General features: G+C 44.9%; 1 protein-coding gene across 1 annotated transcript in view; it reads right to left on the reverse strand.

Annotated features, from left to right (window-relative positions):
* The window catches only part of rock1 (Rho-associated, coiled-coil containing protein kinase 1), a 264118-nt gene that overhangs the window by 166893 nt on the left and 83846 nt on the right, over window positions 1-13379 (reverse strand). Inside the window, exon 3 of the mRNA XM_072467883.1 lies at window positions 1159-1259. Coding sequence (XP_072323984.1) covers window positions 1159-1259 — 101 coding nt within the window. The remainder of the gene's footprint in view (window positions 1-1158; window positions 1260-13379) is intronic.

Genomic DNA, 13379 nt, shown 5'->3' on the forward strand with positions numbered 1-13379 from the left:
ACCTGTGTTTCGACTCCAGATCAAGTAGGGCTGGAATTGATCGATCACTAGCACAGGGTGTCATAACATTACTCTTCTTTAATAATGATCAATTTTCAAAAGAAACATTTTCTTTTGTCTCAAACACTCATACTGGCATTGAAATTCTGTTACTTACTTTGACTGTTATTAAATCAATTTCACAATCATTCATTTGGGAGATGCAAGTTGAAGTGATTAGTTTAGCATAAGCACACCAATTTGCATTCATATATTTTTATATGTTAAGTCCCGTACTTCAGTTACTTGCCTTGAGAAAAACACTGGACAAGTAAAGACTGAAAAGTTAAAGTTCAGGGATGTAGAGGCAGTGCATGTTTTCTGAATACTCGTTCTTATGTGTAGAAACAACATGGTCTGACAACTTAATAACTTAAATTGCTTGACAAAATAAACGTCTATTCTTACCAAGATCAAAACTATTTTTAAAATAGCCAATAGAAACTACACATAAGAATAGCTTTAAAAAAAGCTTTGAAAAAAATAACACAGCAGCCATTATATTTAATGTACAGCCACTCATTCATTCCTCTGGAAATCGTATAAAATGCATTACAATGAATAAAGCTTCACAAAGCAATTATGTTGTGCACTGTACTTCATTAAATCTCTTTAAAAAAAAGAACCATTCTTACATCAAGAGTGCAGGCTTAATATTAAAGTACGATGCCATAAATATGCCATAAAAACTAACTGTGAGAGGTGTAAGACAGCAAGAACATAAGAATAGGAGCAGAATTAAACCTTTTGAGCCTGCTCCGCATTCAAACAATCATGGCTGATTTACCTCAACCCCACCGTAGCAAATATATTTTTATTATTAGGTATTTTTCACAAATCATTGATATTCATAGCATGATCCAAGACCACTGCAATCAACCACACCATCACCGTGAATCTGTTCTCCCATTTATGGTGTGTCAAGTGAAGGAGAATTTCATGGTTCTAACTGAAGCACAGTTATCCTACCATCCGGAATCAGGCAAAGCTGCTAGACTGAAACTGCTGATTGCTGGCCCTTCACTACATTGTATGGTATGTTGGAGCATTCTGATTGTTTCTCGGTTTGGTATGCTAGCCTCCAACAATAAAGCGAATAAAAAATTTGTCAAAACCCACCAGCTGAACTTCACCAAATGCTCCTCTCCCAATCACTTTAACAACTTCATAATCTTCTGCTTTCATCCTTAAATCCCGAACTTTACTCATTGCATCTTTGTCTGTAAAACAAATGTAAAAAGTATTAGTTTATCTTCGCTGCAATTGTGACCACGTTTTCAGTCAAGAAATGAAACTTAGTAGTGGGCACATTTTGAATGCTGTTATGGATCATAACGGCACCCACATTGCGCCAGCACACTTCTGATATGAAGCAAATCATATATCAGTTTAGTGAAACTTTTAGCACAGTTAATGTGCACGAGAAACATGCAGAGCAGGCAGATAATGTCAACATTGCATGCTGATTGACGTCATGATACCACAGCTGCTATTTTGGAACTCCACGCTCCAGTTGAAGCTCTCTCTTAAGTTTGCAACACTGAACATATGTTAAGCATCAGCAAGGAGCTCTCACCAGCGCTGTTTAAAGATATCAAGTACTTCCAGATTAGTTGATGCCGGATTTCTCCTGGCTGCTGCTACAATTCTATATGTCTTTGGGAGCTTTCCACTGTTGTTCCAAGTTGCAAATGTCTACAAGGAAAGGTGTGCCAGGTGCTCAGTACCTTTTGTTGATTTCAATATCTGCATAAACCAGTTAATTTCCAGACATGGATGGGCTTGTAGTCCTTCCTCTTAGACATGAGCACTACCAATGGTCACAGAAAGCAGGACATGTTGTGAAGGAGAAGGTGAGAGAAAAGGGCTCTCAGTGGAAGGCAATATCTGCTCAGGGAGCAATTTTCCTATTTGAAGCTCAGCAAGAAATAGTGCAAGATAAATCAGCACTTCATTAAAGAAATCCTTACTGAAATCTACCAACTGCTGCAGCCACAGCTACAACCTAATAAGAGGAGGGCACAGGCTGCTTTGCCAGTAGCTGGCAAGCTTACTGTCGTGACACATTTCTTATTTTGGGCTTCTTTCAGGCTGGAGTTGAAGATATTAGCAACAAACACCTTGCGCATTGTTGAATCAACAAGATCATTGAGACTCTCTATTTAAAGAAAGCCCATGTAATTTTCATTTCCTCATGTCTCAGACAAGCAGGTAGTCAACATAAGAGTTTAATTGAATGCAAGGTTTCCACATGGTTCAGTGTCATGGAATGTATGCATAAAACTGCCATGCAAAAAACCTGAAAGGGCTTCCACCCTCTCAATGCCCAGCTGGTGTGAGCTCAATGCCCGTTATTGTGTCAGCAGTCACATTCACGCCACACAAGTGCAGGCCATGATGATCTCCAACAAGAAAGAATATAACTATCGACATGAGATTCAATGGCAGTACCATCACTGAATCCCCCACTATCAATATTCTGGGGGTTACCATTGACCAGAAACTGAACTGGACTAGCCATATAAATACTGTGGTTACAAGAGCAGGTTAGAGGCTAGGAATCCTCACTTCCTGACTCCACAAAAACTGTCCTCAATCTACAAGGCACAAGTCAGGAGTGTGATGGGAGACTCTCCACCTGCCTGGATGAATGCAGTTCCCATGCTTCCATGCCGTTCTTTTCCACCCGCTACATTTAGCTGGTTTAGTTCACTGGGCTAAATCGCTGGCTTTTAAAGCAGACCAAGGCAGGTCAGCAGCACGGTTCAATTCCTGTGCCAGCCTCCCCGAACAGGTGCCGGAATGTGGCGACTAGGGGCTTTTCACAGTAACTTCATTGAAGCCCACTCGTGACAATAAGCGATTTTCATTTCATTTCATTCTGCCGAGAAATGGAAAAATTCCTCCCAAAGTATAAATATAAAAAGTGCTTTCCTAGTAGAAAGATGTGGCTAGCGATACATCGCAGAGATCAGTGTTAAGTGCTCTCTTACTTAGCATATATGATTTTGACTTGGGAATTGAAGAAACATTTAAATGTAAAAAAATGTTAAATAATGCATTTTTGGAAGCAGGTAAATGGAAATGAATGATAACTTAAACGGTATAAAAGTACCCTTGTATACACAGTTCATTTGCTTAATGATCCATTAAGATTAAATACATTTTCATCGGATGGCAAATAAATTTGGGATGTAATACTTAATAGGTAGGTGTTGGTGACTATGGGATTGTCTCTAAAACCACATGCATACTCTATATCTTTACGTATATTATTATTGGTAAATTTACTAGATTATGACATATATTTTTGATTTTCTTTCTTGCTGATCAAACTTCTAAATGGGCCATTGATATATCTGACACGATGCTGTGTTTTCCTCATTCTTTCATAAGATGTGGGTGTCATGGCAAGGCCAGCATTTGTTTCCCTTCCCTAATTGCTCTTGAGACTGAGGTGGTGAGTTTCATTTTTGAATTGCTACAATCCATCTGGTGTGGATGCACCTACATATATATATATATATATACTGTTCAGAAGAGAGTTCCAGCATTTTGATCCAGCGACTGTGAAGGAACAATGATATAGTTCCAAGTCAGAAGGGTGCATTGCATGGAGTGGAATTTACAATTGGTGGTGTTCATATACGTCTGCTGCCTTTGTCCCTCCAGGTGGTGAGTTTGTGGGTTTAGAAGGCACTGTTGAAGGTGGGTGGCAAGTTGCTGTAGAGTATCTTGGTACACAACGCTGTCACTGCGAATTGGTAGTGAAGAGAGTGAATTTTAATGGAGTTGGTTGGGGGGGTGCATCAAGTAGGCTGCTTTGTCCGAGATGGTGTTGAACCTCTAGAGTGATGTTGATGCCTCACTCATCCAGGCAAGTCAAAGTATTCCATCATACTCTTGTCTTGTGCCTTGTGGGTGGAGGGCTGATTTTGGGGAGTCAGGAGGTGAGTTACTCTTGTAGCTACAATATTTGAATAAATCCAGCTGGTAAAGAATAGTACTCTCTTTAGCCTATCTTTACTCTTTACTCAATCTAACATTATTTAGAGAGTTCGAACATTACAAGTAAACATCTCTGAACTCAATTACCACCCAACTCGCCATCCACCCCTCCACAAGAGTTTCAGTGACTGCCCCCTTATAGTTGTTAAACACCTGACTCTCCAGTGAAGGAAGAGACACGTCTTTACTCAGTTTTAGATTTATTCACAAAGTGAAACATTACAAATGTCCAGCTCCTAACTGGACAACACCCACCAGTGTCATTAATTACCTCTTTATATTAATTGATTTTAAATTCCACCACTGCCATGTGGGATTTGAACCCAGACCCTCAGAGACTGGACTTTTGAATAACTGGTCCAGTAACATTTCCACTGTGTTTTTTATATCTGCACAAGTGAAACTCCAATTAATGCCCTCCACCTGCATTAAATTAAATACAATTGATATATAGTTAACTCAAGTTCCCAGTTCACCAAATCTTTTAAAAGAAAGAGGAGGGCAAAAGACAGAGGGAAGAAAGCAAAACGCGTTTAAAGTTATGATCGAGGACCGCTATTTGAAGTGTTGTGTTACTAAGTGCTATTAGTAAAGGGATGAATTTGTTTATTGCTTTGTATTGAACGAGGAACAGATAATGTTGAACTATGGTAATGTGCTGAATTATCTTTGCTACTTGTCTATTAAATTGAACATGTTTCTAAGTTTGTAATCTAAGCCATTCTCTGGCAGGAATCTTCCATTTTGGATTGTAAATTTGGGGGCCGGCGCAGAGGTGGGAGGAGGAGGGTTGGCAGACCACTCACGATCTTGCGCTTTTCAGCTCATTAAATATACATGCACAAGGAGCTCGCTGATTCTCATTGTGGGCACAGACAGGAAGTCACTGCACTGCCGTTACCTCAGAGTCAAAGGTCCGGATGCCATATACAAAGATAACATGCACTATTCCTTCCACCTTTGTCCAGCCACGACCTCACCAATACCCGCTAGCCCCTCCATCATCATCCTCCACACATCTTGCACTGCCACCACCTGGTCTCAAGCATAGGCTGGCATTTGCAGACAATGCAGTGGCAACTCACCACTAATCATGGAAGACATCTACCTCATGAATGCCATTTATGTCCAGTCATAAAAGTGAATGTTCTAATTTCTCACTGGCTGAGAACTTAATTGCATGACTTGTTAATGCATGCAAAAGGGCTTCCTTACAATTTTCCGTTGGGAAGCTTGACCCGTCTTTAAAGTCCCAAGAGCTTAATTGTAAACATTCGTCCCGCCATCAGGAAACTGGTTTTTGACCTCCCGTCAAATAAGTTCTGCCACCCACCAAGCTTGCAGCTGCTGACGGGACCCAAACACGTTGCCCTCTGATTCTGCCACTTTCCAAAGCCTAGGGAATCCAGAAAAAAGATATGATATTCCCAGTAAGCTAAACACAAATGATAAAAGGTCGCACATAGAACCCCTCTAGTGCAGAAGGAGGCCAGTCGGCCCATCAGTTCCACACCAATCCTCTGAAAGCGCACGACAGGGAGGCCCACTCCCAGCATTGCCTATCCCATTGCCACACTTAACCTTTGGACACGAAGAGGAAATTTAGCATGGCCAATCCACCTAACCTGCACATATTCAGGCTACATTATATAACACTGGGCATATGAAAGTAGCACTCTGGTTCCTAGGGCGAGGTTACAGGAGTGTTTTTTTGTGCTAACAAAAGTACAAAACAGGAAACTTCCTGACATGACTCTCCAGGAGCGGATTTAGGGCTACCCAAATAATGCACTGGGGAATCCCGGACAATTTTGCTGCACTGGGATCCATCCAACAAAGTGATTGAATCGCTAACTTCGGATGCTTCTGCCGGCTTTACACAATAGTTACTCTGAAGGAATTAGAAGAAATAAAACCACTTTTAACTTTTGCGTAACTATTATAAACACCTAGACTGAATCCCATACGAACATCTCCACCTGCCCCTGTCAATTTCACTGGACCCTTGAAATCCACCCTAACTTCCAGGAGCCAATGTAGTAAACAAGGGGGTATATGGCCTCCCTGAGCTCGCCAGTGTTGCGCTGCACTGAGATCTTCAGGGTCTCTTATGTTAAAGTCCCAGGCAGATTCAGGCAGATCCAGCCAGTGGAGGTTTCAATAAAGTTTCCCAGAGCAGGTTAAGTGCACTTTAAACTCTGGTAATTCCAGCAGGACATTACTTTACATAACTGGGTGGATGTTATGGATAATCACTGAGCCATTTCAGTCAGAGGTGGTATTACTGCTCTACACTGACAGTGGGATCCCCACTCCAGATCAAATGAGAGGGAAGGTCACTGATGCAACAGCTGAAGATATGGACATAAAATCTCAAGAAAATAGGAGCTGGAGTAAGTAACTCAGCCCTTTTAGCCTGTTCCACTGCCAGTTAACAAGATCATATTTGACTTTCTGCCTCACCCAGCTTTTTGGATGACCCTCAAAATCCCTTAATTTTCTTAGCACCTCTGCCTTGAATATGCTAAACAACTGAGCATTTCTCACTCTCTGGGGTAGAGAATTTCAAAGATTCTCAGCCATTTTAGTGAAGTAATTTCCCATCTCATCCCTAAATGGCCAATGTCCCTGTTTGACATGTTCGTCAATTTTCATCTGGAGTATTATGTCCTGTTTTGGTCCTCAAAAGAAACAATATACTTGGTATTGGAAATGATCCAATGATAGTTCACCATGAATAATAACTGGGGTGGAAGGACATGGAAAACTTGGATTATATTCCCTCGAGGTGAGACAGCCAAGTGGTGATCTAATAGATGTGTTTATAATAATAAAGGGAATTGACAGGGATAACAGGAAACAATGCTTTATTTTCAAAGAAGAATTGAGCAAAAGGAGTTAATAAGCTTTAAATCAGAACTAACTTGGTTAAAAGCAAAGCCAAAAGTAAAATTCTTGACACGGAGGGTTGAGAGGAATGCACTGCCATGGATGTGGAATGATTGAGGTGCTTATGAGAGAGATAGATAAGCCCTTGGGAAATAAAAGTACAGAGGATGTGGGGAAATATTGGGGAATTAGAATTTAAAAGATAAATAGCAACCAGTGCAAACAAAATAGCAGAGCAGGCTCAATGAGCTAAAAGGCTTATCACCATTCCTATGTTCTTACAAAATCTCATTACAATTATGTTCCAAAGCAATCATTACCAATTTAAACCACAGTTTTCGGTTAAAATGTCCAGGAGTGCGGGCCCAGCAGTCTTTTTTCACTGCTCTTTGCTTCTTCTTTCCACCATCTCTTGTTATATCGCAGGAGGCACCTGCTTTATTGAAGCAACCTTGTCCGTGTGGAGTTTTCACATTCTCCCTGTATCTGCGTGGGTCTCACCTCCACAACCCAAAAATGTGCAGGGTTGATGGATTAGCCACTTAAATTGCCCCTTAATTGGTAAAATTTAAAAAAAGATCATCTGGTCCCAGATGTTAGAACAACTTTTCAGAGTTGTCTGGATTAAGATTGTTTTAGCCTGGCCTGATGTTTATCCTGAATTATTGCCAATACTTCTAGCTAAATATATTATTGAACTTCACAGTAATTATTGATGGCTGACTTGGTGGACCATTTTATAGGGCTTTGAGAGCCAAGCATGTAGCATGGGGCTGGTTACGTTGATTTTTTATTCATTCAAGGGCTGTGGGCTTCGCTGGCTAGGCCAGCACTTATTCCATATCCCCAATTGCCCTGCTGAGTTGTCTTCTTGAGTTGCTGCATTTGGTCAAGAGTGGCAGGCTCCCTTTCATAAAATCATAGAATTCCTACAGTGCAGAAGGCGGCGAATTGGCTCATCAGGTCTGCACTGGCCCTCTGAAAGAGCACCCTACCCAGACCCAAACGCTCACACTACCCCGTAACCCCACCTACGGCCAATTTAGCATCCTAACCTGCACATCATTGGACTGTGGGACGAAACCGGAGTACCCAGAGGAAACCCACGCAGACACGGGGAGAAAGTGTAAAGTCCACACAGACAGTCACCCGAGGTCAGAATTGAACCCGGGTCCCTGGCACTGTGAGGCAGCAGCGCTAACATTAGTGCCACCATGCCGCTCACCGTGCCACCCCTTTCTGGGTTTCATGTTTATTTCTATATTATTGAATTATTTACAATCTACATCATTGAGTTAGATGCACAGTAGGTAAATATGCAGATGACACAAAGATAGGTAGGAAATCAAGTTGGGAAGAGGACGTAGAGCTTCGAGATGTATATAGATAATTAAATGAGTAGGCAAAAATTTTGGAGGATGGAGTATAATATGAGAATATTTGGTAGTAAGATAAACAAGCAGCATATTATTTGAAATGAGAGACTACAGAAGGATCTAGATGTCCTGGTACACGAGTCACAAAAAGTTAGTCCACAGGTACAGCAAGTGATTAGGAAGGCAAATGAATGTTGCCTTTTAAACCAAGGGGAAGCGATTGCGCTGATAGCAACAAAGGCCTGAGGCTTAAGGCGGAAGATCTGGAGAACAGGTCAGGTTGGTGGGGATGCTGGAGGGATTGGGGGGCTCAAAGTCGACCCAATACTTTGCAGAGATGTTTTCTCAATTGATTGATGGGGATGCAGGCGTTTCCCCATCTGGAATTGGACAAAGCTCACCGGGTGCTCCGGCAAAAACCAAGGGCAAATGAGCCGCCACGAGCGGTGATTATCGTTCCAAAAATTACCAACGGAAGGGGTAAGACTTGGAGTAGGCGAAGAAGATTCGGAATATCGACTGGGTCGGGCACGCGGTGCAGATATACCAGGACATTGGGACTGAGCTGGCGAAGAGGCTGGCGGCCTTCAACAGGGTGTTTTCTGGAGCAAGGGCTTGCAATTTGGAGTGGTGTACTCGGCGAGGTTGCGGGCCACCATGGAATTGAAGGATCACTTTTCGATATGCCGGATCAGGCGGAGGCCTTCACCAGAGAGAATTTGGGGCCGCTGTGAAATGGACTGTTTGGGACTCTGGATATGAAGGGGTGATGCATGTGTTCTGCATTTGCACCTTTGTGGGTTATGTGTTTTAGGGCTTGTTTGGAGGGAGGGGGGGGCGGGGGGGGGGGGGGGGTTAAATGAGAGTAAGGGAAAGGTCCTGTGTGTTTTGGAGGGGAAAGAGGCTTGTTAATGAGGGTGGGATTTGGGCATGTTAGTGGGGAGTTTGGGCCAGAAGGGATGGGGTCGTTGTGCTGCTGAGGGAGTATCGGAGGTGGGCTTTGGTTGAGGACCACTTTGCTAGCAATGAGGAGAAGGTAGGTTAGCGAACAGGAGTGGAGTGTGGAGAGAGTCTGTGGCCTGTTTAGGTGGGTTACAATGGGCCTAGTTGTTTGTATGGGTGGTGGAGAGATGTGGGGGAGGGAGTGGGGGACCGTGGCATCAGGCACCTAGGGGTGGGGCCAGTGGCCATCTTAGGTGGGCCTGAGAGCCGGGAATTAAATCACGTGCCAATGACTGAATAGAGAAGGGGGGTGAGACTGAATCGGGTTTGATGCGGTGCTTCTGCTGGAGACTCACCTTCAGGTGTGGGACCAGATCAGATTGCTGAAGACATGGATTAACCGGGTTTTTCATTCGGGGTTTGACAGTAGGTCAAGGGAGGGGGCGATTCTGGTGAATAAGAGGGTTTGGTTTCAGGCGGGGACAGTGGTGGCGGGCCAGGTGGGGGTTGCAGTTTGATGGTTACAGGCACACTGGAGGGGACGGCAGTTTGATGGTTACAGAGGCCTCCCCCCCAGCGATTCATCGACGAAAACTGGCCAAGTTCCCGACGACGTAGTTCTAACCACATTTTGCCTGTCGGGAACGGTCGGTGGCGGCTGCAGACTCAGTACACGGCCGCCCTGGTGGGGGGGGGGGGGCGGGGGGATCCTTCACTAGGCGGGGTCTCAGGGACGGCCAGGCTAGTAATCGGAGGCCACCGATCCGTGGGCACACGCGATCTCGGGGGAGGGGGGGGCTGTATTTTCGGGGCAGCTCCGCATTGTGAGTCCGTCATGTCGTGCGGTGCGGCCGCCGTGCACATGCGCGGACTCCCAATTGGAAGTGCAGGGCCCCGGGGTACTCCCGAGACCTGCTAGCCCCCTTCAGGTAGGAGAATCACTCCGGACATTCTTCAAGAAAGTCCAGAGTGAAACGCTGGCGTTTTGAAGCTGGAGTGGGGACATTATTGGAGAATCCCGCCCATGGAGTTTTTGTTTTTTCCCCCGGTGCACAAGGTGTGCTCAACTTTCCTCAGGTAGTGGAGGATTAGCAGGAAGAATTGCAAGCGCCATCGGAGACAGCCACACAATTTTGAGAAGGAGCAGTCTGGGAAAGCACCCGGGTCAGATGGGTTCCCGGTAGAATTTTATAAGAGGTTTGTGGATTAGCTGGCCCGATTGATGCTGGGGATGTATAATTATTCACTGTCGCCGAGCTCCCTTCCGAAGATGCTGAAGAAGGATAAGGATACCATGGCATCTGGGTCGAATAGGCTGATTTTTCTGCTGAATGTGGACTCAAAACTTCTAGCTAATGTTTTGTTATTAAGGTTAGAGCCATGCCTCCTGCAGGTTGTGGGAGAGGACCAAACATGCTTTGTAAATAGCAGGAAGTTGTCATCTAATGTGAGGCAGTTACTCAACGTGGTTCTTGCCGGCGGTGGGGCCAGAGCTAGAGCCAGAAATAATTGTGTAGTTGGACGCGGAAAAGCCTTTGATAGGGTTGAATGGAGATACTTGTTTATGGTTCTAGAGAAGTTTGTATTTGTGCCTGGGTTTGTGCCGTGAGTGCGGTTGTTGTATGAGGCACCGTCGGCTAGGGTGCAAACTAAAACCACTAATTTGGGGCCATTTAGGCTTTTTGGGGGACCAGGCAGGGTTGTCCTATGTCCCTGTTGTTATTTGCATTGGTGACTGAGCTGTTGGCAATTGCTTTGAGGACCGTGGACAAATGGAGGGGGATTGTTGAGGTATCATTGTATGTTGATGAATTTTGTTGTATGTAAGGGACCAGGGGACGGTGATGGGTAATATTACAGGGCTATTGGAGAAGTTCAGTTCGCTTCATCTGCGGGGTATAAGTTGAATGTATTTGGGGGTTCAGGTGGCATGAGACTGGGCATGACTTCACAAGCTGAACTTAACTAGTTTGGCAAGCGGGGTGAGGACAGCCTTCCATTGTCTCTGGCGGGCTGGGTGCAGGCGATTAAGACGAATATCTTGCCATGATTCGTGTTGTTGTTTCAATGCCTTCAGGTCTTTCTGCCGAAAGCATTCTTTCAGGGTCTGGAGCGACTCATAACGGGGTTATGAGTGGGGCGGCCACCTCGGATTCGGAGGGGGCTTTTGCAGACGGAGGGGCAGGTGGTGGGGTCTGGCGCTGCAGAACCTGTTGTTTTACTATTGGGCGGCCAAACCCCAGAAGGTATTGGGTTGGTTTGGATCGAGTCGGGGTCAAGTAAGAGGTTGTGCCTGGAGGCGTTGGTGACAGCTGTGCTGATGTTCCCACCAGCAAAGCATTCATCGAACCAGTGGTAATCTCTACCCTGAAGATGTGGTGCCAGCATTTCAAGTTTTTTTTGGGGGGGGGGGGGGGGGGGGGTTGTTTCAGCCAGGGAAAATTTATTCCACAATTGGAGGGTGGAAAGCCAAGGGCGGAAGCGGTTAAAGGACTTAATTTTGGAGGGTCAGTTTACTGCTTGGGAGGAGCTGAGGGAGAAGGTAGGCCTTGGCAGGATGGATATGTTCAGGTACTTTCAGGTGCATCATTAGGTCAGGCGAGCATTTCCGACATTCCTAGTGGCGCCGCCATCCACTTTGCTGGAGAGAATTGTTTAATGTGCAAGATTGGAGGAAGGCAGCACATCCGGGTTATATGGACGGATTATAGGGAAGGGCAGGTTTCGGTGGAGGAGGTGAAGGCCAGGTGGGAGGAGGAGCTGGGTCCCATTTTGGAGGAGGTGGCGCGGAGTAAATCTCCCCATAAGGAGAACTCTACGTCATCCTGTGCAAGGTTAAGTTTGATACAACTCATGGTGGTGTTCACAGCACATCTCACCAAGTCCAGAATGAGTCGCTTTTTTGAAGGGGTCGAAGATAGGCGAGAGCGGTGCTCAAGGGGGCTTTGAACCATGCGCACATATTCTGGTCCTGTCCCAGGCTGTTGGGTTTTTGGGGGCCTTTTATGACACCATATTCGCAATTTTAAATGTGAATTTGGAGCCCTGTCCATTAGTACCGATATTTGGGTTACGAGACCAGCCGGAACTGAGGGTGAGGGTGATGGCGGACGCTTTGACTTTTGATTCATAGCTGGCCCGGCGATGGATCCTGCTGAGGTGCACACAGGCGGCACTGCCCAGTGCCACAGCATGACCGGATGATTTAATGGAGCTCTTGTATCTCGGGAAGGTTAGGTTCACAGTGAGGGGAGTGATTGATAGGTTCTATCGAAGATGGCATCCGTTTATATTGGATTTTAAGGATCTGGTCACTGTTAGCTGTTACTGGGGTGGGGGGGTTCTATTGGGTAGTGGGGCGGGTGGTTGTTTTTGGTCAGTTGTGGTTTGTTAAGGGTGTTGAGACATGGTTTGTTGTTTTGATTGTGACTTTGTATATTTTGTATAAAATGATAAAAACTAATAACAATATTTTCAACAAAAAGAACTACCCAATGTGGCATCCTGAAGGAATGAGGTTTCAATAAGTACATTAAAAATTGTGCAGTTTCTAATACCACAAATTTACAAGCTTAAACATTCCAACTCTCAAAACTTGTTAAATATTAACTTAAAAATCTCCACATTAAATTTGTCAAATGTAAAAGCCACAAACATGTCATAGGAACATAAGAAATAGGAGACGTAGGCCATTCGGATCCTTGCATCTCTTCTGCCAGTCAATTAGATCATGGCTGATCTGATGTGGCTGAACCCCACTTTCCCACCGGTCCCCACTAATCCTCAACTCCCTTGCCTATTAAAAGTCTGTCTAACCCAACTTTGAATACATTCAATGACCCGACCCTCTGAGAGAAGAAATTCCTCCTCATCAGGCCAGCACGGAGGCACAAGTGGATAGCACTGTGACTTCACAGCACCAGGGTCCCAGGTTCGATTCCCCGCTGGGTCACTGCCTGTGCGGAGTCTGCACTTTCTCCCCGTGTCTGCGTGGGTTTCCTCCGGGTGCTCAGGTTTCTTCCCACAGTCCAAAGATGTGCAGGTTAGGTGGATTGGCCATGATAAATTGCCCTTAGTGACCAAAATAGGAGGGGTTACTGGGTTACGGGGATAGGGTGGAAGTGA

The sequence above is a fragment of the Scyliorhinus torazame genome, chromosome 11 (assembly GCF_047496885.1).
Source record: "Scyliorhinus torazame isolate Kashiwa2021f chromosome 11, sScyTor2.1, whole genome shotgun sequence".
NCBI classification, from domain to species: domain Eukaryota; kingdom Metazoa; phylum Chordata; class Chondrichthyes; order Carcharhiniformes; family Scyliorhinidae; genus Scyliorhinus; species Scyliorhinus torazame.